This window comes from Polistes canadensis, unplaced genomic scaffold, assembly GCF_001313835.1.
Source record: "Polistes canadensis isolate GaletaPanama2010 unplaced genomic scaffold, ASM131383v1 scaffold_225, whole genome shotgun sequence".
NCBI lineage: Eukaryota > Metazoa > Arthropoda > Insecta > Hymenoptera > Vespidae > Polistes > Polistes canadensis.
In genome coordinates, this window is record NW_014569772.1 from 202,991 (window position 1) to 230,138 (window position 27,148).

General features: G+C 43.3%; 1 protein-coding gene and 1 long non-coding RNA gene across 3 annotated transcripts in view; one reads left to right on the forward strand and one right to left on the reverse strand.

Annotated features, from left to right (window-relative positions):
* LOC106790222 (dynein regulatory complex subunit 7) overlaps window positions 1–27,148 on the forward strand; it is a 108,830-nt gene that overhangs the window by 51,879 nt on the left and 29,803 nt on the right. The window contains exon 1 of one of the 2 annotated variants that reach the window (XM_014754975.1): window positions 21,618–22,490. The exons of the other annotated variant lie outside the window; for it this stretch is intronic. Within the exon in view, the coding sequence (XP_014610461.1) occupies window positions 22,293–22,490 (198 nt within the window). The 5' untranslated portion in view covers window positions 21,618–22,292. Of the gene's footprint in view, window positions 1–21,617; window positions 22,491–27,148 lie in introns of those variants that run through there. 2 annotated transcript variants of the gene reach the window in all.
* LOC106790224 lies at window positions 3,764–8,021 on the reverse strand. The gene is made up of 2 exons (XR_001382063.1): window positions 7,144–8,021; window positions 3,764–4,061 (listed from the first exon to the last, which is right to left on the reverse strand). It is a non-coding gene; the product is annotated as an uncharacterized LOC106790224 (long non-coding RNA).

Consider the following 27,148-nt stretch of genomic DNA (forward strand, 5'->3'; position numbering starts at 1 on the left):
ATGTGTGTGTGTGTGTGTGTAAGAGTGAGAAAGAGAGATAGAAGGATATACCCTCGTGTTTTCAGGCTTACGTGCCCGTCTACGTAAACGCGAACCCAACCATCTTTATCTTTCTCTTTCTCTCCTTTTATCTTTGCCCTTTATCTCTCTCTCTTTTTTTCTATCTTTTTGCAACGCTCGTTTAATACTGTCTTTCTCATCGCCTGGTCTACGTTGTATGAAAGGTATACTGTACTGTGCTTCACCGGTCGAACGATCATCTTTCTCTTCTTCTTGACTATATACATCACCAACACCCCCTCCTCCTCCTCCTCCTCCTACTTCTTCTTCTATTCCTCATCCTTTAACTTTAACTACAACTCGCGGTCTCTTCCTCCTCCTGGTTATTAAACGAGAAAACGAGACCACGATGAAGAGAAGACCTATCATCCTTTCTTACTTCCTTCCTTCCTTTCTTACTTCCTTTCTTACTTGCTTGCTTGCTTGCTTGCTTGCTTGCTTTCTTGTTGTCTAGCGAAAACCTAACCGCGAATTCTTCTTACTTAATTTCGTTTATATATGTTTACAATAAGGTTAATTGAAAAATCTTGTTCTTTGATCAATGAGGTTCAATCGTTTCTATGTAGAAAAGAATATACTCGATTGATCATAATCTCTTTTCCTGAATAAGAAGATATTTCAATTATTATTTTAGAAGTACAAAATGATGCTAAACTAAACCTAAAATTGAAATATATCGAAAGGATATTGAAGGGTTTATAAGTATTATCCAAGTTTAATGTAAATTGCGTTAGATTGAAAGTTTATTCCGAAAGATCGTATCGAAACTTCAAATTCTCATTTTGTTAATTACTTTTATCAAATATACAATAAAAAAATCATAACCTCCAAACTTTTCTCTAATCAAATTATCTCGAAATATTACGTTAATTGCAAATCCAGGAATAATGAAATTTGTATACGATGTAAAAGAAATTGTTTGAGAGTTTATCAAAATGTGCTTTTTTTTACATTCGTAACGGATTCGATGTTCATACGAAAATCGTGTTTTAAGAATTGAGATTTAAGATGATACGATAATGGCGGTGACGCCATTACGTAACGAGAAGTAGAAGAATAAAAAGAAGAAAAAGAAACAAAGGAAAGTGAAAGGTTCGATTGTTTTTTGTTTTGTACCAAAAACACTTTCCCCATTTCTTTTCGTAATCATATTTTTCAGATATCCCCGTAGAAATAACAAAAAGATTTATCAAAAAGAAAAAAAAGAACACTTTAGATAGTTAGATTATTTTGTATTTCATCTCGGGAGAATAATATCCGCGCTTATATCTCATCGTAAGAAGAAAGATCGTAAATATAGCATCGTTGGCGACGGTTTATCTACGTCAACGGCACAACGCAGCACGCGTCGGTGCGTGTTCTTGGAAAAAGGAAGAATACAAAAGCTAGAAAGAGATAAAAAGATATAGAGGAAGAGAGAGAGAGAGAGAGGAAGATAGAGAACACGTTTGTGCGTATGGGTGTGCACAGTGTCCCTCTTTTCACGCGTATTAAACGCCGTTGTTCTCACGTATATATAAGCTTATATACCAATACACCTTTTTCCTCTTCCCCGTTTGACAGCCCACCACCACCACCACCACCACCCTTTTCAGTTGGTCATCGTTATCGTTATTGTCGTCAGCGTTCAAACTTCTACGAAATCCAACGTCTCGATTATTAAACAACTGCGTTTGAATCTATCTAACGTGGATTAAATCAACCATGGTCAGCCATATGTAATTTATATTTTATACACACCAATGGGATCAACTTAAGTATCTAATATATATATTAGGTCTTTACTGATTTCTCTTTTGTATCATATTTCTTTAATTGCATACTTCGATACTACTTAAACGTAAAAATTCTATGTGTGCGGGTGTCGTCGTCAACGTTCAAAGTGGATGAGGAGACTAAAGAAAAGGAAAAAATTCAAGAACGATGACAAAAGTTTAGAAAACCTCCAACAAAATCTTCAATTTTCAAAAGTAAGAGAAGTAGGTTATGATATAGTAGTTGGTAGAACTTTGAGATTTTTCGTTAGATTCGTACGAAGGAAAGAATGCAGGAAGGAAGGAAGGAAGGAAGCAAGAAAAGAAAAGAAAAGAAAAGAAAAGAAACGAAACGAAACGAAGAAAAGAAATGAAAAGAAAAGAAAAGGGGGGAATGAACGAACAGTGAACTTTCACCGTCGTTTAAAACATTCTGCGACAAAGTCATGACCTTGAGAAACGAATGAACGAACGAACCTCACTCACATTCCTTCCTTTTCCACGCTATATCCATGTTTTCACCGACAGTTACGGTGTTCTCTCTCTCTCTTTCTCTCTCGTTTTGTTCCGAAGCCTCCGACACGAAAACTTCCAACTGTGTATGAGATAAACATACAACCTATAGAGAAACTCTCATATACATATATGTTATATAGATTGCAGTAGAAAGAGAGAAAGAGTTAGGGGTAGGAAGGTGGAAGGAGGAGGGTGGGTGGGTAGTGGGAGGTTGGATAGAAACAGAGAGAAATATAAGTGGGGGAAGAGAACGTAAACACGAACGGAAAACAATGGCGCTCGTGTAACAAAACGGAGATTCTCGTCCTTCGTAGTAATGCGCACATGGTTCGATTTGTATATTCGTCAGGTTGGACTGGGATTGTTATAGGGAAAGACAGGGATAGAATATAACCTCATCCCTTTTCTCTTTCCAACTCCTACCTCTTTCTATTTCTCTTCCCTTTCGTTGGCATTCCGAGTGAACAACGAAAGAGTGACTGAGTGAGTAAATGCGCGCGCAAACTCTTCTATATCTTTCCTTTTCTACTCTAAAGCTGACGATTTATACCGTACATATAACTAGGTATAACTCCAGCCTGAGTTCCTTCTCTCCATCTCTCTTTCTCTTTCTCTTTCTCTCGAGGTGTTTCTGTTTTACCTACCGTTGACTCGTAAACGCAGTTTAAGCGACTCCGAGTCAGTGGTAGTCAGCGCCGCTCTCGCATTACGGAAGTGAAGTTTTCAAGTTCCACGACACTGACCCAGTTTACTCTCTTTCTCCTCCTCCTCCTCCTCCTGCTCCTCCCCCTCCTGTTGGTTCCCCGTTTCCCTCCTACCAACTGCTAACTCCCCCCACCCGATCCGTAGTTCTCTCTCCTTCCCCGTTTATTCCTTTCCTCGTCTGTCGCCCCGTGCTCGCCGGGTTCTCTTCTCTTTCCCCTTTACCCCTTACTGCACCCGTTATCAGCCCTCTTTGTCTCTCTTCCTTAATACTTCCAGACAGTGTGTGTGCTCTAGCGCAGTTATTAGTTTCCTCTCTCATACCAGGTCCTTCCCCTATCCCCCCCTCTCCTTTTAGTATCTTCTCTACATATGCATACTACATCAAGGAACATAAATAAATGTACATATAGGTAAAATACGTGTTGCTTTAGATGATCGGGGACGAGTTTAACGATCAGATGATATTCCTTAGGATGGGATCGATTCAATTAATCAACCCTAACCCCTACTCACCCTCTTACGCTCGTGCCTAATATCTTAATCGTTTGAATTTTTCTTTTGTTCCTCTACTACTACTACTACTACTACTGGATTCACTTGTCCATGTTTTGAAGGAATCTCGGAATGTTGGACCGAAAAAAAAGATCTTTTTGTTGGCCGATCGGGGCAACTGCACATCAGGCTAGTTAGATTCTAGTAATTTATCTTTCGACTGATTTAGCTAATCATATTTATAATAGATATTTATTGGACAACGGCAACATTTACGGGCACGTTAAGACAACGTGACCACGCGACACGTAGAATAAAAATAAGAATAAGAAGAAAAAGGATCTCGCGAATGGAAAGTCATAAAAGTAGCCGTTGCCAAATCGCTGACACCGTCGTCGTCGTCGTCGTCGTTGAGCATCCGTCGGGCATCAGTCGCGTCCGTCGTTTCAGTTCTCCCCTTCCCCCTGTGTTAGGCCCCTTCTAGCCCCGTAGCCCCTGTTCATGGTGTTACTATGTCCTTCTTCCTTCCTCGTCCTGAAATATTTGCCCTCTCTTACTCTTTGGATACGCGTACGTTGTGTGAAAAGAAAGAAAAAGAGAGAAAGAGAGAGAGAGAGTGAGTGAGAGACGCACACGCGGCATCGCATGCCACGAATCCAACTCACACTCCATCTCATCCGCTTCATTGTCCGCGTCTCCTATATTCCCCCCTTCGGCACGTCTCACCTTTTTCGATCGTCGTCGGAAGAGACGCGCGAGACCTCGCTTCGCGATTGGAAAACGTCCCCCCCTTTCTCTCTCACACACACTCACACACACTCTTACTTAACTCTGTCGGCCTCGCATAAACCCATACACGTATACACACAGAGACAGGACACATACACGTCTAGAATGGAAACGTAGTAAGGCATGACGAGACGATTCGATACCTTGGCGTCTGAAATGACGGTGGCCGCTTGCCTGTTGGAAGAAAAAATGCTGTGTTCGAGGCTTGAAAGAGAGTAACAGGCCCCCGTGAGACTAACAGACCCAGCGAGACCAAAGACGATCGGCGACGACGACGACGACGACGACGACGATCCTGTTGATGACGAGAGAGAGAGAGAGAGAGAGAGAGATAGGAGGCCGCAGCCGTCTGTGCTCGCACGAACGGAGACCTAACCGGCATAAGAGCGCGATATTATAGGGGTATGGGTAGGGCCCTGAAGGACTGGCCAACAGATCAACAGACAGGACGGACGGACGGACCGACGGATGGACGGACCAACCCAACAAGCAAGCAAGCGAGGAACCATCAGCCATCCTGTCATAGACAGGATGTGAGGGTCCGCGAGTCCCGGGTAGGCAGCACCGTGCCGTACCGTATCCTATCGTATCCTATCGTACCGTACCGTTTCGCGTTTCCTCGCGCGTCTCGAGAACCTCTATGTCAGTATAGTTGCGTCCTCTTTCACCTTTCATCCAGCTCATCCTTCTTCTCTTTGTTCCCTGTTGTTGAAACAGACTGAGTTAGGTTTGTTAGCTAGCTAGCTGGTTGGGTTGGTTGGATTGGTTGGTAGCTACATTACGTAGTCAGCACGCGTGTACGCACGCGAGACTTCACTCCGTGGACCGAACAAGACATCGCTGAGCCAAGAAGAATTCCAAATGTATTTAGAGTTTACTAAGAAACAAGAAAGATAAATAGAAATGGAAATAGTAATGCGATTTGTATTAACACTGCGGCTAACCCTTAAAATAATTTTAAGCTAATGTTAGTTGCTAAATGGCTAGGGTCATGAAATTCTAGGCAAAATGTACAACGGTGTACTGAAGGTGGTGGTGGTGGTGGTGTAATAGTACTGGTGGTGGTGGTGGTAGTAGTAGCCTTAGGGGAGATTATCGATAGCATTTGGTCGATCGATTTACATTGGAATCGGGTATTCCAAGGTAGAGGCTAAACTCTCTCTCTCTCTCTCTCTCTCTCTCTCTCTCTCTCTCTCTGTTAGGTTAGAACCAAAAGCATGAGAAATAGAGAGAGAGAAGGCTGGGGGGGGGGAGGGGAATGGTCGTTCCAAAATGACGAGGTTAGCACGGAAAGTCGTAACGTGTTGAGATTGTCTCTGTGTGAGTGATGTTTCTCTCTCTCTTTCTCTTTATCTCTCTCTCTATCGAGGACGCGGAATGGTTTGAGAAAAGAGAGAAGAGAAGTGAAGAGAAGAGGGAAGGCTCGACGAGCACCCGAACCGTGCCGCTCGTAAATTCTCTCGGAAGGAACGCACCGTGGCATGAGAGAGTCTCTCTCTTTCTCTCTTTCTCTTTTTCATTCTCTATCTTTCTCTGTTACCTTGCCGCTCAGCCCCGCGGTAATATTACTCGGTTTATATCGGGGCTCTGGGTTCGACGGAAGGTGTCCGCGACGGGTGCGCGCGCGCGCGCGCGAGAGAGAGAGAGAAGGAGCACAGCCGCGAACCGATGCCGCTGCTGCTTACAACACACACACACACAGACATACACACAGACAGGCTACTCAACTCACACTCTTTAACGAACAACCGAGATTGCACGGATACGGGAGAGACAGCAAAAGCAGGCGGGCATAGGGTTCGGAAGGGAGAGTCTTAAAAAAAAAATAAAGGAAAAAGAAAACTAAGAAAGAAAGAAAGAAAGAAAGAAAGATAGCGAAGAACGATCTGGAAAAAAAGGAAGAATGGGTTGGGTTGGGCAGGGCAGGGCAAGAGGGAGGGAGGAAAGGGGGGGTTGGGCGCATCATCGCGTTCGCTTTAGTGGCATGCGGTGCCTGGGTTCTGTGCTGCGGTATACCCAATCTTGGATTTTACCGCACAGCGAAGAAGAACAGCGCGGATCATTGAAAAGCAGAGCAGAGCAGAGCAGAGTAAAGCAGAACAGAACAGAATCGAGCAAAAGCAGAACAGAGCACCGCAACAAACCATACCCATGCTATGCCATGCCATACCATCCCATGGCATGCCAAGCCAAGCCAAGCCAAGCCAAACCATGCCATGCCATGCCATGCCATACCGTGCTATGCCGCGGCGCTACTCGCGTTGAATCGCGGCTTCGTGCGCGACCAAGGGGCGACGAGGGGCGACGAGGGGTGTGACGAGACTCCGGAGCTGGGGCAAGCAAGCAAGCGCCTGGCAAGCGGGTTGCGAGGTGAAGAGAGGCAAGGCAAGGCAAGGCAAGGCGAACAGCCAAGCTCAGGCAAACCGAACCCCGAGGGATCGAGACAGGGCCCCAGCTCTTTGGAGTATATACTCCACTCTCCCAGCACACACCATCAAACAAGAGAAAGAGGAACGATTCTCTCCCTTCTTCCCTCTCCCTCTCCCTCTCTATTGGCGTCGCGTCGCGTCGTCGTCGTCGTCGTAGTCGCCACCGCCGATAACCTATAAGCCTGAACACCGTATCGTGGCTTTGCGTTAGCGAGCTACACACGCATAAACTCAATACATATACAGACTAAGCGCGAACAGCAAAGGCTCACAACACAACGCGCGGCGTTGCCGAGCACGTTCGTGTTGGCTCCTCTCTCTCTCTCTCTCTCTCTCACTCTCTATCTTTCTCTTATGAATGTCTGCTGTCTGCTGTTACTGCTTCTCTCTGTGTGTACTTGTGTTGGAGGGTCGCGCGTTATGTCCCACACTCTCTGCTGCTGTTGCTGCTGCTGCTGCGAGTAGTTCTGGCCCTTTGTGTGCACACGATCACGCGCACGCAACATCGCAAGGGACGGCGACGACGTGCCCGGGTGCTGTGCCGTTCCGTTCCGTGCCGTGCCGTGCCGTGCACGGATCCGCTCCGCTTCGCATCGACGATACCCGGCCTTACTCGCGGAACAGCTGCCCAAAGCCCTTTTCTCATCCCGTCGTCCCTATTTTCCTCAGCTTCGTCTTATTCGCATTTCATCCTACTATTCCTTTCTCTCTCCCTCTCTCTCTCTCTCTCTCTCTCTCTTTCTCTTTCTATTTCTTTTTCTTTTTCCTCCCCCGCTCGAGAGACTAACCCGCATGCTACAATCGACGCGTGAGATCGAATGCCCCAAGGGGCCCCTCTTTACTCCTTTTTTTTTTTTCTTCTTCCTCTTCTTCTTCTTCTTCTACTTCTTCTTTTTACAAGAGTCCCTAGGTCCGATATATTCCTTTTCTTATTAAAGAATGCCGCGAATTCGCGTGATCTCATTTTCTCGATACCTTTTTTTCTCTTATTTATTTTTATTCTTTTTTTTTTTTCTCGTTTCACGTTGTTCTTTTTGTTTTATTCAGGTTTCGCGTAAACCACGGGGGTTATATGTATATGTATGCCTCGGTAAATTTGCGTTTCAACCCAAGAACCGTGCACAGCAGCAACAGTAACATCAGCAGCTACACCAACAGCAGTAGACACGTGGTACGACCTCGACTCGCTAATGGACGATGGACTTTGACGCTCGCGGATACGCAGCGGGTTGCTGCCTCGCGTACACACACACACACACACACATACATACATATATACACACATGTCTCTCTTTCCTGTACGCTGTTATTCGATACTAACAGATACTACACAGATGTGTGCACGTCCATGTCATGTCGAGGACGCGACGGCGGACGACACTCCTCCAAAGTCCTCCTTCTCATCCTCCCCTGGCGTCGTCGTCGTCGTCGTCGTCGTCGTCATTGTCGTCGTCGTTGTCGTTGTCGTCGTCGAATACTCGGTGACTAATCGGCGCAAAAAATCTCGCGTATTATGAGCCGTGCGTTAACATCGAGCACAGGGGATTTGCAATCGACTAGGGTCTCTGTTTCCTCTTGCCTCTTTCTCTCTGTCTCTCTCTCTCTCTCTTTCTGTGTGAATACAAAAGATGAAGGGAGAAAGGATGAGATGACAGATGCGGSGGGGGGGGGGGGGCGAAGAGAACTCAACAGGAGATGCATTCTTTCCGTCATTCGTTATTGTAACCCCGTTCCTTCCTACTTTCCATCATCGATTTTATCTAGTTAAAATCTATTCGCGTCCGAATATTTCTTATTTTCCTTCATAAACATAATAATAATTATCTTTCCGATTTATTATGTTTTTTCTTTTTTCCTAAGATAAGATAAAATCCTCGATGATATCGAATAATTCTCGATATGTTAGCATAGCAGAAAAAAAAAGATTTATAAAAATAACGAGAAAGTGCTATTCATTTTCATAGCTGAAAATGCGTTATCCTATAAAAACGTCTTTCTAAACGGAGGGATTCCTTTTTTATTTATTCTTTTTTTTTTTTTCTATAGATCAACATGTATTTTTTTATTCTATAGCCGCTTCCCAATTCGTGTCTTTTTGAAGATCGTGAAGTAGATACACTTCTATAGTCAATATAACTGATGAATGAAGGACGTGAATTTACATTTAATAGAATCTCTATTTCGATGGGTCTCCTTTTGATGGGTCCCCGTTTACCTGAATTTAGTTACTAAATCAGGTCCCTTTTTTTTGTGTCGTTAGATTTTTTTCACATTTGGATACCATTAATTATGTTACTTTCAGGTACACCTATTTTATCTAAACTATATAATAGAAGAAGGATTTCGATTCTTTAATCATTAATCAATCCATGAAGCGCATTCGCATAGCATATTCGAGATCAATTGAAAAGGAAAACTTTTTCTACCTTGACCTAATTTCACTGAAAATTCTTAAACTTCAATCGATTAACAATGTGGTTACCAGTTAAAATATATACATTATATTTGATACTCTAACTTCAGTATATTACCAATGAATATATTTCGAAATATTTGAAAAATTTGAATTGATTAGCAATGGTACTAGTTTGGTTAATGACAAGAAGTACGCTTGGTGGCACCTGTTCGCGTCATCATTTGGGTTCCGTTTCGCTTTTGCGCGTTCACCGAGTAACGAGACTCTAATTATATCGTTGATCGTCATAAATTAAAGTCAAGTTGCGTGGTCACGCTAGGCCCAATGCTACCCAAGCAAGCCCAAGCTCAAGCAAACAAGCAAGCAAGAGTCGATTATTCGAATGATCTTTCTGTCTCCGTCTGACCCAATATCTTTCCCGGTCTCTTTCCCCTCCTCCCCCTAGCCCCTCTAGTTTTGCGCTCGCGCCCACAGATCGTTTTAACCTCCGATAAGGTCGGATCGCAGGATCCCTTTGAATGTATGCGTACGTACGTGCGTGCGTTCGTGCATGCGCGCAACTGCTAGCAAGAAAATAAAGTAAGAAAAAAAAGAAGAACGTTTGCGCACGCACATGCACACGCACACATTTATACAACGTAGTCGATAGGATCTTTTAGTAGGAAAAGTCGTCGTCGCACGACTATGTAACGTGAAGAGATAACGACGTACGTACTACTACTACGTTTGAAAGCTTTCCTCGAGAGCCATTAACGGTCATCCGATAGGCGACTTATCGTAAGATTTCGAGAGCGTATCTCGTAAAAGGAAAAGGAACTTGAAGGTAGAGTGAACGCATGGTGAAGGAAGATCTTTTTCAGCGAAACGAGAAAGAGAAACTTTCTTTTAACGAGTAAGAGAGAGAGAGAGAGAGAGAGAGAGAGAGAGAGAGAGAGAGAGAGAGAAGGAAAAAAAGAAATGGCGTATGAAGGAATTTTCCTCAACAAAACCGCCACACCTACGATCTAACGATTCGTAAAAATAAACGTTAAAAGTTCGGGGGTAGGAAAGAAACACACCCTGAGCATTTTCTTAAGAATCTACGGTTGAAAAAGAATGAACGTAAAGAAGGACACTGAGGAAAAGAAAAAGAAAAGAAACAACATGAAGAATGAGTTAGGGATAGAGAATAGAGACGCGATGCAGATTTCCATCGGAATTTTTTTTTTTTTCTTACGGGTTGAATTGGTTAGTTCCGAAATCCAACAATCATCCGTGTTTTACTTAATTGCATGATTTCGTTTGACAAAAAGACATTGCAAGATTATCTCGGCTAGGTCAGTATTCATAAAATTGAATAAAGAAAAAAAACAGAAAGTATTATAAATAAATAATAGAAAATTTCAAAAATTTCAAAAATCTTTGCCATATCTGATTCTCTTGTATGCTAAATCCTATAGATATATATAATACATACTCTCTCTTTTTAGTATATCGTGGTTGAAATATTTCGGGTTTTTATTTGTTAAGCATTGAAATCACAATGATTCTCTGGTGAAGCATTTACTACTTCAGGGTCAATTTATAATTCCTATGCTTTTAATAATTGCCATAAAAGGCAACTATATTATTATGATGCTTCTTACTCTCCATTGTGTAAAAAATTTCTACATTTGTTTCCTGTTCGATTTTTGTCAGATAGCTATTCGTTACTTGCGACAACCATCACTTAAAAAAATAACAGACTTAAGGATTCAAATGCGCTTTTGTTCATTGACACGGTTAAAAGATGCAATGGATCGTAAAATCTCCCAAAGGGATGTGTCCTGAAAAATATTAACGTAGGCGCTAGCATATCGGAATATAATATGAGAAAAAGAATAAAAAGGGAAAGAATTTGAACGTAAAAAGAAAAAAAAAAAAAGAAAAGAAAAAAAAAAAAAGTGAAGAAAAATATACACAAAGGAGACATACACCTTTATTCTGAAAAAAAAAAAATAGTTGACGGATTATAGAAAAGATTATTTATTTGTAAGTAGATGAAAAATAAACAGAGTAGGGGGTCGTTTCGGTATGTCGGTTTGATTTGGTTTGGTTTCGTTGGGTCAGTCGGGGTCGGGGTCGAAAGCAACCAACATAGAGCGAGCGGATGGTGCACAGAGGGTAAGTGGGGAGGGGGCCCAGTGCTAAAGGAAGCTCGCGATGCGTGACTCACCAAAGCGAGCGTTGTGTTGAACGTAACGACGAAACGAAACGAAACGAAACGAACGGTCTTGCGTATAGGAGAAAGCAGCAAGCCGCGGCTATCAAACGAACGAACGAACGAACGGAACGCGACGGAACGGAGCTGAACGGAGTGGAATGGAACGAAAGGAACGGGGACTAACCGACGTAGTAGAAACCGAAATAGGGGGAAGGAGCCCCTCGCTCGCGGCGTGACGCGAACGCGGAGCCTTTGTCCTCTTTGCCATCGGCTCGCGTTATTTCACACTCCCCTCTTGCTCCCTCACCCTCTCTAACTATCTCTCTCTCTCTCTCTGTCTTTCTGTCCCTATCGATGTTTCTCTCTCTTGCTTTTTCTCTCGCCCGTCGCTTGCTTGTTCGCTCGCTCGCTCGTTTAGTTACTATCCGTCGGCAACGGCCGGTGTGCGTAATTCTATGTATACGTGTATTCATTCGTATGTGTAAAATTGTATGTAGTTTTGCTGCATGCACGTGTACGTAATCGTTGTCGTAGTCGTAGTGTCGTGCGTTCGCGAGAACGCGCACCGGCCCCGGCGGCCCTGCGAGGAATTAGCGAGTCGCGAAGCTGAAGAAGGGAGACTACCGAGAGAAGAAGAAGAACTTAGCCGCGAGTGCAAACCATCTACCACTCTCCGCGCTCGAAAGCGAGGTTAATGCGCTCTTCTTCTTCTTCTTCTTCTTATTCTCTTTTTATCTCTTTCTCTCTTTCTAGCTGATACACACCACTCCGTCTTGTTCGCTCGCTCGCTCGCTCGCTCGCGCATCGTTTGCTCCGCCGACGAAACTTAATGGCCGCTCCCTCCTCACTCCTCTTTCTCTTTAAGAGAGAAAGAGAGTGAGAGAGAGAGAGTAGCTGAACGCTATCGCGAATTCGAGACGAGTCCGACAACTCTCTCTCTCGCAAAAAGAGAGAGAGAGCTATCGTTTCCGCGAGATAGGCGAGTTTACGCGCGTACACACGATCAAACGGCGCTATTTTTGTAGCCTGCGTGTGTGCCGGCGTCTACCCTTCCCCCACACCCGACCGACCCCTTTTCCACCTCCTCCTCCTTCCTCCTCCTCCTCGTTTGCCCCCCTTCCAACGCCGCCGCCAGCAACCATCACCACTCGGTGTCGTCGCGACACCGAGCCCCGCTATTTTTCTCGCGAGCGAAAGAGAGAACTCGCGGAGGCCCCGCCGACGGCCACCTTGAATTCCGATCTTCTCCCTCTCGATCACGGACGAATCGGGCTTTCTCGCGAGACACGGTTATAGACTTCGCGAACGAGCTTCCCTCTCCTTAAACTCTTACTTTGTTATTGGCCTCATCTTATTGGGTTGCCTCTTTCTTATATTGGAATTGAAATTTAAGACTATTTTTTGTTGTTTCTTGTTGATCGAGTTATCCGTTTGCCTAACGGGAATACGATTTTTCTATATATATATATAATTTTTTGGTCCTTGGTTTGTAATTTTAAAAATTTGATATGTCATTGCTAAATGGAAATGCATATTTTAGGAATTAGGTTACAATGATCGTCATTTTGGGACCAATATTATGAATATGGGATAATAATATTATAGGATATTTCGACGAATATCGTAAATATTATTCTTCCAAGATTGATGCTAAGTTTTATTCGATTAAAGTAATGGAGAAAAATAAGTATACGAATGATATCCGGAGATAATAAATATAAGTCTTGAAAAAGTGACGACGCGTAACTGGTGACGCAACGAAATGTGCGCGCGCGCACGAGCGCGTTACCATAACCGTCAGGGTGACTTTGGAATAATCGGTCCGAAACCGGAAACGTTTGGAATAACGAAATTAATGGAACGCGTCAATTCGAAATCTGTAACTCCTCCCCCTAATAATTCGCTGCAATCCTATAAACATACATACAAACACACAAACCTCACCTCATACATTCATACATGCATGCATACATACATACATAAATATTCGGTAAAGGCGCGAACTCGATTACAAAACAGACATTTGCTGGTACGAGGATCTCGAAATATCAAACGAACGACGAGACTGGGTGATATCCGGTTTCGTGAAAACGGCATTCCGCGTATATTCGAAACGGCGAGTGCGATAACGAAGCACTGCGCGCGCGCGCGTACACGTTCTTCTTCTTTTTCTTCCTAGAGTCGTGTGTAAGAAGAAGTAAAAGAAGTAAAGAAAAAGTAATTGCCTTCGTTATATTCGATAGAGGAAGGGAACGCAACGGCGACGTTGTTGTGTTGAGGAAAAATAAGAAAAACGTTGAGGAGGATGCTGAGAAAGAGTAGTGTAGTAGTAGTAGTAGTAGTAGTAATAGTAGGAGTTGAAATACGAGGAGGAGGTGGAGGAGGTTGAGGTGGCATTTGGCATTTCGTAACGAGAAACGCGGTGGTGCTGGCTCGTCGATCGTTCCCGAAGAAGATAGTAGTAGTAGTATTAGTATTAGTCCAAGTAAACCGGGGAACTTTGTCGTCGTCGTGTAACTTGCGTTCGCGAGTTCGCCCTTCGTCGGTGACGTCATTCGGGATATGCGGCGCAGTCGCCGACCGTGATTCGTCACGGTCTAGTTTCCCACCTCCCGTCTCTACCCCGTTCACATTGCCTGGGCTGATATGGCACCTTCCTTCCTTCCTTCCTACATTCGTTTCTTCGTACCTTCTACGTTACATTAGCTTCTACGAACTTAACACTTTACTGACCGGCTGTTCAACTGCAGATATTCTGCTGTTTTTCGGTTTACACTAATGCACAGGAGTATCTGTGCGCGTTTCATATGTTCAGAAAGAATTTTTCGCTTTCTGTTATATTAGGATATACAGCACATTACAGGATAGGATAATTAAATTGAATAAAATATTGATAAAAACAATACAACAAAAGCGATTGTTCGGTAAACGTTGGGGCAATATAAGAGCCGATTAATAGGCAATCGGTCAGTAAGGTGTTAACATAATACACATAGAGAGAGAACTTAAACAGAATTTAGAATGGTTATAATGGTTAAGAAGTAAATTTTCTTTATTTCTCTATCATTCTCTTATTTTTTCTTCTGTATGCATAGAACAGCACGTTGTTGGGTTAGCGCCCGTTCTCCTGCATTAGTCGTTTTTGGCGCGGATGCACCAAACAGAGTCCAACGAATCAGGGTGGGAGAGAGGAAGGGAGGGTGGGTTAGAACACGAGGAGTGAACAAGACACGAGCAGGGGAAGGAATTGAAGGAGTCTAGGGGAGGGGTAAAAAGATAGACTGATAGAGGCAGAAGAAGACCTTTCTCCTTTGGGCTCGAATGACTGAGTCCCCGTCGTTGTCTTCTTCTTCTTTTGCTTTTGTTTCTGCTTCTTCTTCTTCTTCTTCTTCTTCTTCTTCGTGCCGGCTCACGAAGCTCGTTCCGATCGAGACGCGGCCTGATTAACGAAATTAAAGTCGGACCTTCTCGACGAGTAGTACGAGCGGAATCGAAGATGAGGCCAGCATCGACCAACTCAACTCAACTCAACTCAACTCAACCGAAGGCGTCGTTGACCTCGTCGCGACGACTACTCGCGACCCATCCACGCTGATTAGTTGGAATACCATTAACCATATATCCCCATGGCTTATCATCGAAACGTCTATCACATTCGCTAAACAATTCGTCCTCATTTTTATTCTTCAACCCTTTTTTCTCATTCTGATTCGGAACGCGATCGCGAATACCCCTTTTCTTCTCATTAGGACAAACTGAAAGTAGGCCGAATTCGATGCAATCTCGTATAACCAATAAGAAGACTCCTCCTTCTTCTCTCCACTGACAGTTATTACCAATTTTCACACCATCATTCTATCCCAATAGGAATAATCTACTGATCCAACAACTTATTTTTTTTCGATACTCGATATCTCAGCTCTAAGACACCTGGTTCCGCGTTCCGATCTACAGACTGGGCTAATCCTTTAGCATACACCTTTGACATAATTAGTCTCAACTATTATTTTTTATTCTATGAAGGACACCTTTAGAAAGAGAAGAAGAAGCATGATTCGCGAAAGGGGAAAAGAAAGAAAGGAAGAACGTAAGTGAAGTAAAAGCGGTTGAAGTCAGTCGGGTGTCTCGCTATGAGAAAGACAGAGAAAAAGAGAGAACAAAAAAAGAAAAGAAAAGAGAATAAAAGAGAGCGAGAGAGAAGGTAGAAAAGAAATTTTAATTCGAGCGAGCGTGCTCGATAACGCGTATCGAAACTCCTCGTCTCGTCTCGTCTCGTCTCGTCTCGTTTCGTCTTGCCCCACCTCAGCTCGCCATGCCACCAACTCGACCTCCTCCTCCTCCTCCTCCTCCTCCTCCTCCTCTTGACTCCCCCTTTGCTCCCTCCCTGGCCGGTGGCACGCACACCATTCCCCGCGTTTCACCTCGCCCACCTCCTCCTAGCTTCGTCTCCACACCTCACCTCACCTCGTCTCACCTCACCTCACCTCACCTCACCTCGTCTCACCTCACCTCACCTTGCCAAGCCTTTCCTCGAGTCTTTCCAACGTTCCATCGGCCTCTCCCTCATCCTCCCCCTCGCGCTTCCTCCCCCCTCGTTCTCGCGACCCTTCTCTTCTCTTCTCTGTTCTCTCTTCTCTTCTCTTCTCGTCTCGTCTCACCATCCGCACTTTTTATCGGACGACGAAGGCACGGTGTGCTCGCCTCCATTATACCCACATCCATTCTACCGTAGCCCTGTGCTCAGCCGCCGCTGCCGTCGGAAAAATCCGGCATCCGCAGTACCTCTCTTCTTTTTTCTTTTTTTTTCTTTTCTTTTTCGAGACCCAACCCAACCAACCCTTTTACTACTACTACTACTATTCCTCCTCCTCCTCCTCCTCCTCCTTCTCACCCACCCAACCGCCCTGTTTCCGTACGTACACCTCTCTCCCTTTTTTCCTCATCGTTTCTCCACTTCTTCTTCTTCTTCTTCTTCTTCTACTTCTTATTCTTTTTCTTACTCACGGTTGGGTTATTTTTCCGCGAAACCTTTTGTGAACGTCCAACATCGCGCTCGGTAATACAAATTTTCTTCGATTTTTCTCTCTTTCTCTTTCTCTTTACGGGAAAATTTTTCTCTATTTTTTTGTAAGTACAACCATGTTCGAAACGAATTTCCATCCTCCCTGGTTTTTTTTATCCCCTTTTACCTTTCTCGTTCTTCTTCAACCATCAACCCCCTTCCAAGATTCTAACTAGAATGAAAATTCCCGAAGAAATCAATCGGTTAAGATTCTTATGAATTCCATACGATGAAAACAGTGAGAGAGAGAAAGAGAAAAATAAAGAAAAAGAAAACTTTGGGTTTAACTTTAATTGGGGGGGAAAAAATTGTTTAGGGAAACGGAAATTGTAGTAATCGATCAACTCTTGAATCTCTAAGTGAGATATACATTGAACTATGCTAATCTAAATAATAATAATTGAAAGAAGACAAAGTGGAGGAGAAGCAAACAGCAGAAACAGCACGATATAGATATGTGTCTGTATAGAAATGAAACATAAATCGTAAACAATCGATTATTCCAAAGTGAAGGGTTCGAATTTGTCGACAATATCGTTTCGATTCGGTCGACATTAAAGGTGGTAAAACGTAAGAGACCCGATAAAGTCGTTTAATCTCGTATCTCTTGCTATTCTCGAGTAATACATAACTCTACAATAAGAATAAGAAGAAGAAGAAGAAGAAGAGGAAGAAGAAGAAGAAGAAGAAGAGGTGGAGGAGAACGGTTAGGAATGGGGGAAAAGGTGAGGTGAGGTGAGGTGAGGTGAGGTGAGATGAGGTGAAAGGGAAGCCGTAGGGTGGCAGGAAAGAGAAACGAGGGAAGGAATGAAGAAGCCTTCGATATACTACTACGATATGTTCAGGTAAAAACACATACTAAACCAATAACCATCACCACCTACACAGATAAGAACGTGTTTATTGGGTTGCCCCGTTAAATTCCTTTCATTGACTTTTAACCAAGTTTTCAAGGCTACCAACCCGGTATATAATGCGTGTTTTGATACACGTAATACGATATAGCGAAAGAAATATTTTTTAAAAACATGTGATAGGTGTTTAGCAAGTAATCGTTATCTCTCATAATTGTTGTTAATTAATTGGGCTAAAAAAGTTTTCATCGCTTTGATTTCAATTTCTGTTGAAAATTTGTATCAATGTTACATTTTTCTAACGATTACTTTTCTTTCTTTTTCTTATTCTTCTTTTTTTTCCCCTATGGGAATCGGACTGTGGGATTATTGTGTTCAATCTTTTGATTTTTTTGTTTTTTGTTTTAACGAGATAAACGATTATACGAACGTACAACTGGAATCAGTTGCAGAGTTGCAGAACTTTATTGGATTTAAAGATGTCTCACACTTCTTGACGTGATAGGATAGGATAGGATAGGATAGGATACCAACCAACCATTCAACCAACCAACCAACCAACCAACCCGTGACCCACTTATCTTTCTCCCTGTCGGCAAATCGCAAGTGATCGTACGGTGTTCATTTTTCTCGTGCCTAACATCTCCTCCTCCTCCTCCTCCCTCTTTTATCGAGCACCTCTCGTCCCATGAAAATCGATCGAACGACGACTACACACACGTAAAACGCGTAGGCGCGTTTTACTTTTAGAATGAGAAAAAGAAAAAAGAAAAAAAAGAACTCTCCCCACGAGTATAACTCGCGACTACCGAGGATCACATCGGATCGCCCGTCAACTATGGTTTCTTGTGTCATGCGCCAATTTTATTTCAATCCTTAACACCTTATCCATCCATCCATCTTTTCTGATAATAATTAACCCATGCGCGTTAACTTTTAAATACAAAAACTTAGAGCCAAATTAAACGAGATTATCACAAATAAAAACCCCGTTAAATAATACAATAAATTAATAAATGCAAAACTTGATTCATTCTAAATTCATTTCATGATTATCTTCGAACAGTCATCCTAAAAGTAAAAAAAAAAAAGGATAATACTATAACAATTAACTTTCATTTCATTGATTTATTTTCCCATACAAATTATTAGATAATATGATCATGGTCATCATAAAAATGTATACGTCAACCATGTATCTTTTTCTCTCTCTTTCTCTTTCTCACACCCTTTCTTTATATAATTTCTTTCTTTAAGTTAAATAATAGACAAGAAAATAGTAAAAAGACGAGTTAGAGCAGTAGGATTTTAGCAAAAGCAACGTCGTGTTGGCAGCAGCCGAGAAACGCTGCGTCGTCGTCGCGGCTTCCCTGCCGATCGATCTATCGATCTCCTCCTCCTCGTTCCTCCTCCTCGTTCCTCCTCCTCGTTCGTTCGTTCGTTCGCTGCCTCTGCCTCTGCTGCTGCTGGCTGCTGCTGCTTCTCGCCACGAAGAAACGCGAACCGTCGCGTTGCTTCTCTCTCTCTCTCTCTCTCTCTCTCTCATACTCTCACGTTCAATCGCGAGTGAGTGAGTGAATAAGTGAGAGAGAGAGAGAGAGAGAGAATGATGGGGGGAGCTGAGGGGGGTGGAGAAAGGCGGGCCTAGCGCCGCGACATATCCGCTCGATTTACTTTCCCGACTCCCTCCTGGTCTTCCTGTCTCCCCCCCGACCCGTCCTCCACCTCCTCCCTCCTCTCCCTCTCGCGTTCGTCACCCCTCTTAACCCACCACCACCTCCTCATCCTCCTCCTCCTCCTACTCTGAACCCAACCCGCTTTTTCGCCGCACAAAGGCGAAGGGAGAACAAAGAGGGGGGTAAAGCAAGCCAACCAAGCGAGTATGAGTACGAGAGAGAAAGATTGATAGAGTAATACGCTCGGTGAAATGAGTTAAAGAGAGAGAGAACTATATAACTGTTCGTAGCCGTTGCCGCGTCCGTGAACAACGCGAGAAAGCGGGTGCGTCGCGCGTTTTAAGTTGCCGGTGGGTTTCTTCTTCTTCTTCTTGCGTGTGGTATGGTGTCCCTCTCTCTCTCTCTTTTTTCTTTCTCTTTCTATCCCTTTCGTTTCGTGTGTGTTTATGCCCGATGCCGATGCCGATGCCGGTTCCAATGCCGGTGCCGTTGCCGCCGGTTTATGCCGGCATTTCTGTCTACACCGCGTGTAGTTCCATGCTTGTACATTTCTTCTTCTTTTTTTTACTTACTTATTGCCTCATTTCTTTTTTTTTATAACCTTCTTCCATGCCGGTCAACGTAAAGTAAGTAACTGACTGACAGAGAAAGAGAAAGAGAGAATGTATAGCAAAACGATTATGCGATCAACGTTAGCGTGGGACAACAACCCCAATGGAAAATAAATGCGGTTAGATATGTTCGAGTCTAACAAAAAAAAAAAAAAAGGTATAAGAAAATGGAAAAAGTAATAGTAAAAGAAAAGAGAAGTATGCGACGGTTTTTTTTTCTTCATGAATGGTCGGAAACAATGCATAATAAAATCCTCAATGATTGATATTATTATAGGGTGTGAACGATAGCGTATGGTAAAAGAGGTGGGTGGTGTATAGGTATCGTAGAAACAAAAGAAGAAGAAGAACAACAAATCGAATCAAAAGTATCAGACTCTACAAAAAGTAGCAAACCCAGTTTATTAGATTTTCTCCATCCATTATTTACAAGAAGAAAAAAAAAAATCATAGAGTATATCGAAAAAAAAAAACTTGCGATGATGAGTGTTTTTCTTAGTCTCATTCGCAAACGCATAGGACTGACGACTACGACGAGTCACTTTCGTAGGGAAAGGTCCAGCAAAGGGGGAGGGGAAGAAAAAATAGGGAAGAAGGGATAATAGGAGTGCGTAGCTTGGCAGGGGGTCGGTTCTCTCTAACTCTCCTCTCTCTTCTCTCTAACTCTCCTCTCTCTTCTCTCTCCTCTCTTCTCTCTCTGGTCTCGATTATGTCGCTCTCGAATTTAGCCTTGTACGACGCGCTCTCTCGCGCGACTAATAACAAAGGGGTTGGTTGGTTGGTTGGTTGGTTGGTTGGCTGGTTGGTTGGTTGGTAGGTTGCTTGCTTGCTTGCTTGCTGCAGGGAGTGCTGCACGGAAGACTCGACTAGCGTAAAGGGCCGTCGGGCTCTTGGCTGGCCGCCGGAGTGTAAGGGAGTACGAACGAACAGAGAAAGAGAGAGAGAGAGAGAGAGAGAGAGAGAGAGAGGAAAAGAGGGCAGACTCGAGAGCGAGAAAGAGGAAGAGAAGAAGGTGGAGAGGATGACGACGACGACGACGACGACGACGACGACAACGACAACGACGACGAGAAAGAGGATGAGGTAGAAGAGGAGGATGAAGGGGGAGGGAAGGCGGTGACCCGCGGTGCCTGTCTGCTGCGCTGGCCGCGTTTCAGAGCCGCAGTTCTCCTAGCAAGCGTTATACCCACTACTCTCTCTCTCTCTCTCTCTCTCTCTCTCTCTCTCTCTCTCTCTCTCTCTTACTCTCTCTCTTCTCTCCCTCTCTCTCTATCGCGTTCTTTCTCCCCGTATATAGCGCGTGTGTGTCGGGTGGCAAATGGGTGCGCGCGGGCGCCCGCGCTCACGCGATTCCGAGGGACCCGACACATACACATACACACAGAGAAAGAGAAAATAGAGGAAGTGTGGGGGAGAGAGAGAACACATGGACGGGTAGCTACGACGACGATGAGGACGAGGTGGTAGTAAGAGAAGTGGGGAGGGAAGGAGAAAACGTCGACGGCGAAGGCAACCTCTCTTTCTCACAAACACACATCGACAACATCCACCCATATATATATATATATACACACACACGTTCTTACTCAGTCGGTCGGTCGGTCGGTCGGTCTTGTAGTGCTCGAAGAGGCTATACGAACGACGAGGGCGAGGTGGCGAGCTGGCGTTGAGGAGAAAAGGGACGAGGAGGACGCGAACCGAGGAACGTTCTCGCGGGGCGACGGGGCCGACGGGGGCGACGGGGGCGACGGGGCGTCGGGGAGAAAGAACGGAGGTAATTTGAGCGTCACACGCCGAGCGGGCGAACAGCTACGAACGAACGTACGAACGAACGGAACGAACGAACGCCAGGCAACGTTCTATGTGCTACATAAAGAGCCAGCCCCCCTTATGTACCCAACCGACCCATCGCGAACCTACGATGCGACGCGAGTCCATGTACAACGCGTCCCAAAAGTACCGTGCTGTTAGTCCCTCTCTCTCTCTTTCTCTACCCATACCAGCATCTACTACCTTCCTACCTACCTACCTACCTATCTAACCTATCTACCCACCCACACACACATACCCATCTATACACCTACATATTATACCTGTATATATTTGCTTTTGCTATTGGTTTGCTCTTGTTCTTGTTGCTTTTGCCAGTAGTGTTCCCGATATGCCGCGCGGCAACGCGAACACGTTGCCATCCGTTCCTAGATATAGAACACCATACACACGATACTCCACCAGCAGCAACCCCCCTTTAACCAACACCACCCGCCCCAATTCTAGTATACTATACTCTAACACCCCTTCTACTTATCCTTCTACTCTTCTTCTTCTTCTTCTTCTTCTTCTTCTTCTCTTCGTTCTCTTCCTATCTACCCCCTTCTGTTCTTCCTTCCTTCTCTACTCTCACTCTTCTAGCTGGGAAATGGCTTGAACCCAGGTTATCGAGGGTACCTTAGATGCCCTGGACGTTACAATCGAAGAACTTGGGGTTATTATACCGTAAACCCTATAAGGGAAGGCCATCAGAATGCTTGCCAAATTTTTTACATGCCCGATATTCCTACGGGGATACCTCCTCCACCTCCTCCTCCTCCTACCCGCGACAGACGGTTAACGCGCTTAATTGTGGGTGTGGTTTTCTTTTTCGAACAGAAAACCTTTACTTTTTATCTTTTTTCTTGCCTTTTTTGTTTTCACTTTATTGGTCCCTTCGTTTTATTCTTCCCTAGTCTGTTATGTGTATGTGTCTATGGGGGTGTGTGGGTGTTGTGTTCATTCCGAGCTTAATTCGACCATGCTCTGTCATTCATTTCTTTCTTTATCTTTTTTTTTCTGGATAAACGGGAGTATTAAAAAAAAAAGGACAATGAAGATGATGATACCTGAAGTATCAATGCGATCAGCAACCTTTCAAGATCGTTCAGTCATTGAAATATCAAAGGACTCGGTGAGTAATCGATAATCGAACTTGAATTTAAGCGTAGACACATTGTGGTAATATTTATAAATCTATGGAGATAATAAATTGATAACTATTTATGTGATCATTTAAAATAGAATTCATGTAATCAATCTTCTGTGGTGTGTTTGCTCAATTAAACAAATTAATGATTCAATTAACGATTACATTTGAATCGTATTCGTAATAACATGATTAAAAATTTTCTACGCGTTATCGATAAAATAAACTTTTCATATTTACGTAATATATAAACATTTATATTAATATAATAATTTTAATATAAATCATTAAATCGTTTATAATAATTATCTCTGTTAAAATTGAATTAATCCGAAATAGTGTATTATAATATTATATTATACCGTTAAAGGAAAATTCTACAAAATGATAAAATTAAGATGAACGAATAATTGGAATCATAAAAATAAATAAATAGGAGAAAAATATTTGTAAAATGTTGAGAAGAGAGAGAGACAAATTAAAGAAAAAGACAACAACAACAAATAATATAATCAAATAACTGGAATAGTTTTATGGTCCTTTTCGAAAGCTTCCAATATATAGAAATGTATATAAACTGCATACGCTTTGCTATATACATGCCTTACTGATATACGACGAGTTCCGAAAGCCTTTCGAAGATAGGTAAGCCAAGATAGGTTCCTTCCATAGTCGGTCTACGACAAGAATCGTTGTCGTTCGATGGGAAAGGAGCATTAACGAAATTGTTGCGGCGTAACCACGTTCCTTCCACCATCACCACCACCACCATCACCACCACCCTACGCGAACAGAGAGAGAGAGAGAGAGAGGTTTCTATACTCGTATGGTTTGCTTCCAAGAAGCGAATCTTTGCGAGAAGGGGATGAACAAGGGTGGAGGTGGAGGTGGAGGAGGAGGAAGACAGTTTCTCGATGAAATCGATGAAATTCAAGTCAAGGATTAAATCCTTCCGTTGGATTTTTCAACATTACATCGTTAAACTTTTATTCAATTCTCATAAGGATTAACTAAGTTTTCCAACGAATAGTATAAGGGTTCTTTTGTCTTTTTGTTTCAATACTTTCTACGAAACTCACCAGTTTTGTTTTTTCTTTTTTTGTTTAGAATTCGGTTCACCCTAAGTATTGAATTGTCCAAAAAAAAAAATTAGGTTTGTATTAATTGATTTTGTTGTTCGTAGTCATTATAGGACTGAATTGAAATGAAACAATATCTGATCTGAACAAAACCCTTGCGCAAGTAATGACACGGCATTCTAACAGGACCCTCTCTCTCTCTCTCATATGTTGCATATTTTATTTTCTTGATATCTAATGATCGTCATTTTTAAAGAAGAGTAAAAAAGAAAAATACAAAAAGTCCCATAGCACGTGTATCAAACATACGATATTACACGATAAGTGGAACAATGGTTAAGTGCAATGTCGAACGAAAAATTGATGCAGGTTTTTCAAATGGCAACAACATGTTTTAAACCGTTGAATAGGGGTATTAGGAGTAATGATTAATGTTACGATAGATGTCATTTGATATCGTTCTCAATCAAACCGAAATTAATGACGCTATTAAAAAAATATCTTCAAATTTGCAATTCATCAATAGGGAAAAAACATGTTTTTACGTTTATACGGGTCTTTGATGAATGTTACAATCCATATTAATTGTTATGTAAAACAGCTTGCGCGTATATTTACAAAATTACAAATAATTCAACATATTTCTCTTAATATTATATTATATATATATATATANCACAAGGGTAAAAGAAAACAGAAAGGCGGAACGAAAGAAACGAAGTGGAACTCGAGTTTGTCGGCATATATATATATATATATATATATAATATTATCCCCCATAAATGTATAGATATATAGTCAAATCAAATTGCAACAGATACAAGTTACGTTCGCGTAAATTCAAATAATATCAATGCAACAATATATTTGGTGTAGAACACCAACACTTGACAACTTTCCCGTCGTACATTTAGTTAACAAGATTGATGATATAACTAATTATTATTTCAATTATTCCCCACAATATTGAAATCGATCGAAATCGAACTAATTTTATTATTGAACATTTTCCAAGAAAAGAGAGAGAGAGAGAGAGAGTCCTTTTAAAAAAAAAAAAGAAAAGAAAAGAAAAGAAGAAATCGATCGTTCCACGACCAACCCAAGATGGATGACCAATTTTCTTAGAGTCCAATTCGAAGCCAATGGTGTGCTTGCTCCTCTTTTACCGTTTAATTACAAGCCACCGTTCGAATCAACCCCTTCATCGAAGAAAACGTATCCCGAACGAAAACCTTACGTCTCTGTTTAGCCCTCAACAACCCATAGACCCCACCCCACCCCATCCCATGCCCCCCCACGCCACCAATCCACCATCTCTTCCTTTTCCTCTTCGTCTGGCTCCTTCTCCTCCCCGAGTAGTTCGTTTCGAAGACGTTCTCGCGTGACGCGAGAGAGTCGACCGGATCCGGTGAAGGGGACGGGACGGGATGGGGTGGGACGGGTAGAGGAATCACGATTGTCGGTATTCGTGGCGCAGCACAAAGAGAGGAAGAGGATAGAGGAGAGAAGGTTGATGGAAAGGTCGTGCGGGGCAAAACGCGAGAAAGAGAGAGAGAGAGAGAGAGAGAGAGATAGAGAGAGAGAGAGAGAGAGAAGAAGAAGAACCGAGGTGAGCCGAGGGCGACGGGGGCCAACGGAGGGAGAATAAGAGGGACGGGGTGGGTTAGGGGGGGACTTTAGGGGGAGGGTAGGGTCGCGCGATTAATTCGCAGAACGACGAAGGATATTCCCGCGGCTGGTCCCGTATAAGCCCCCTTTAACCCCCTCGGCCTCCCCTTGGTTTCCCCTCGAACGAGCGAACGAGCTAACCCACCCTACCCCACTCGGCCCCTTTCCCATGTTCCATCTCACTTCCAGCAACGTTGTCCGCCGCGGCATTAGGCGTCGATCTACCGAGATACGGAGATCGAGGCAGCGGTGCTTGCCCCTGGCCTCGTCGATGCCGAGCACGTCTGCCTTTTGGGGCGCGCGTTCTAACACATACATATATAATAGTATATATGTACTTATATATATATATATATATAGGTATATGGCCCTATGGTATATATAGAAAATCGAGCTTACACGTTTCTCTTATGGTGTATGTATGTATGTGTGTATGTATGTAGGAGGAGGAGGAGGTCGAATACATATGTGTAATTCGCGAGGGCGAGTATATATGTATTCGAGGATTCTTATGTACGTACGTGTATATATATATATATACTTGGTGTACATTATGTAAACCCACGGTTCGCGTTTACTCGGCGTGTAACCTACTACTACCAATTCGCGAATTTCTACCACGTATAAACGTAGTACTCTCATGATAGAGTATACCTTCGACGATAGAACCTACGTATACGAATATATATATATATATATGTATGTGTGTGTATGCGTGGGGACGCGTATTTCTCCAACGAACTGGTATATATATATCAACCTATGTATTTCTACTTGGTATATAACATAAATGTGTATGTGTATGTGTATGTGTATTCCAGCAGCTAAACGTGGACCACGTATCTCCACACATACATATATACTTACGTTATATACCGGTATATCTACCTACGTCTCTTTTCTACAAATACATAGAAGGAACCGCGTATTACGACACGTGTGGTTACTCCCTGAGATACACGCATAGAAACGCACACGTATACATAAACGTAAGGACGACCAACGACGACGACGACGACGACGACGACGACGACGACGACGAAGACGACGAAGACGACATCGGTCCAACGTTGGTTGGTCGACACATATATAAAGATCCTATATATAAATGTAAATGTATGTATGTATATATGTGTCCTACGTGTATATACCTATCTATCGTTTTATATATATATAACGTTAGCCTCATGTAAAACGGGGGTAGGATCGCGGCTCTCCCTACTTTCCCCCTAACCTTCCCCCCTGACCACCTCATCCCACCCTTCGTTCGGACGCCCACCCACCCGCCTACCACGCTACTTGCTTTACTCTCTCTCTCTTACTCTCGTTTGCTTGCTTGCTTGCTTGCTTGCTTGCTTGCTCGCTCCCGCAGTCTTTCGGTTGAGCGCGTTTACTCTCTCTCTCTCTCTCTCTCTCTCTTTCTCTCTTTCTCTTTGTCTCTCTCATGGTCTCCCTTTGGCTCCCGCGAGCTGCCGGGGTCACTTATGTATATAGAGGATCGAGAGCCGACTACTCTCCTCTGTTTCTCCCCTTCGCTCTTTCATTCTCCCATTCTCTCTCTCACTCACACACTCTCTCACTCTCTTGAGTACGCGCTAGAGTCTACGCTCGTCTCGCGAACTCGCTTGCAGACCAGATCCATAGTTAATTACCGGCCTAATCTCTATTCGCGATTGCCCGAAACCGCTCGTAAATCCCTATCGGTGTATGTACGTATGTATGTATGTATATATGTGAACGTTGTATATGTATAAGGATTCGCGCGCTATATATATATATGTATATGTATATGCGTGGGGACGATCGCGAGTCGCGCGTGGGCGTGTTTCGCGCGCGCGAATCTGACTCTCCTTCTACGTAACGCTTCGTTGTCTCTCGGTATTCGCGATATTCTCT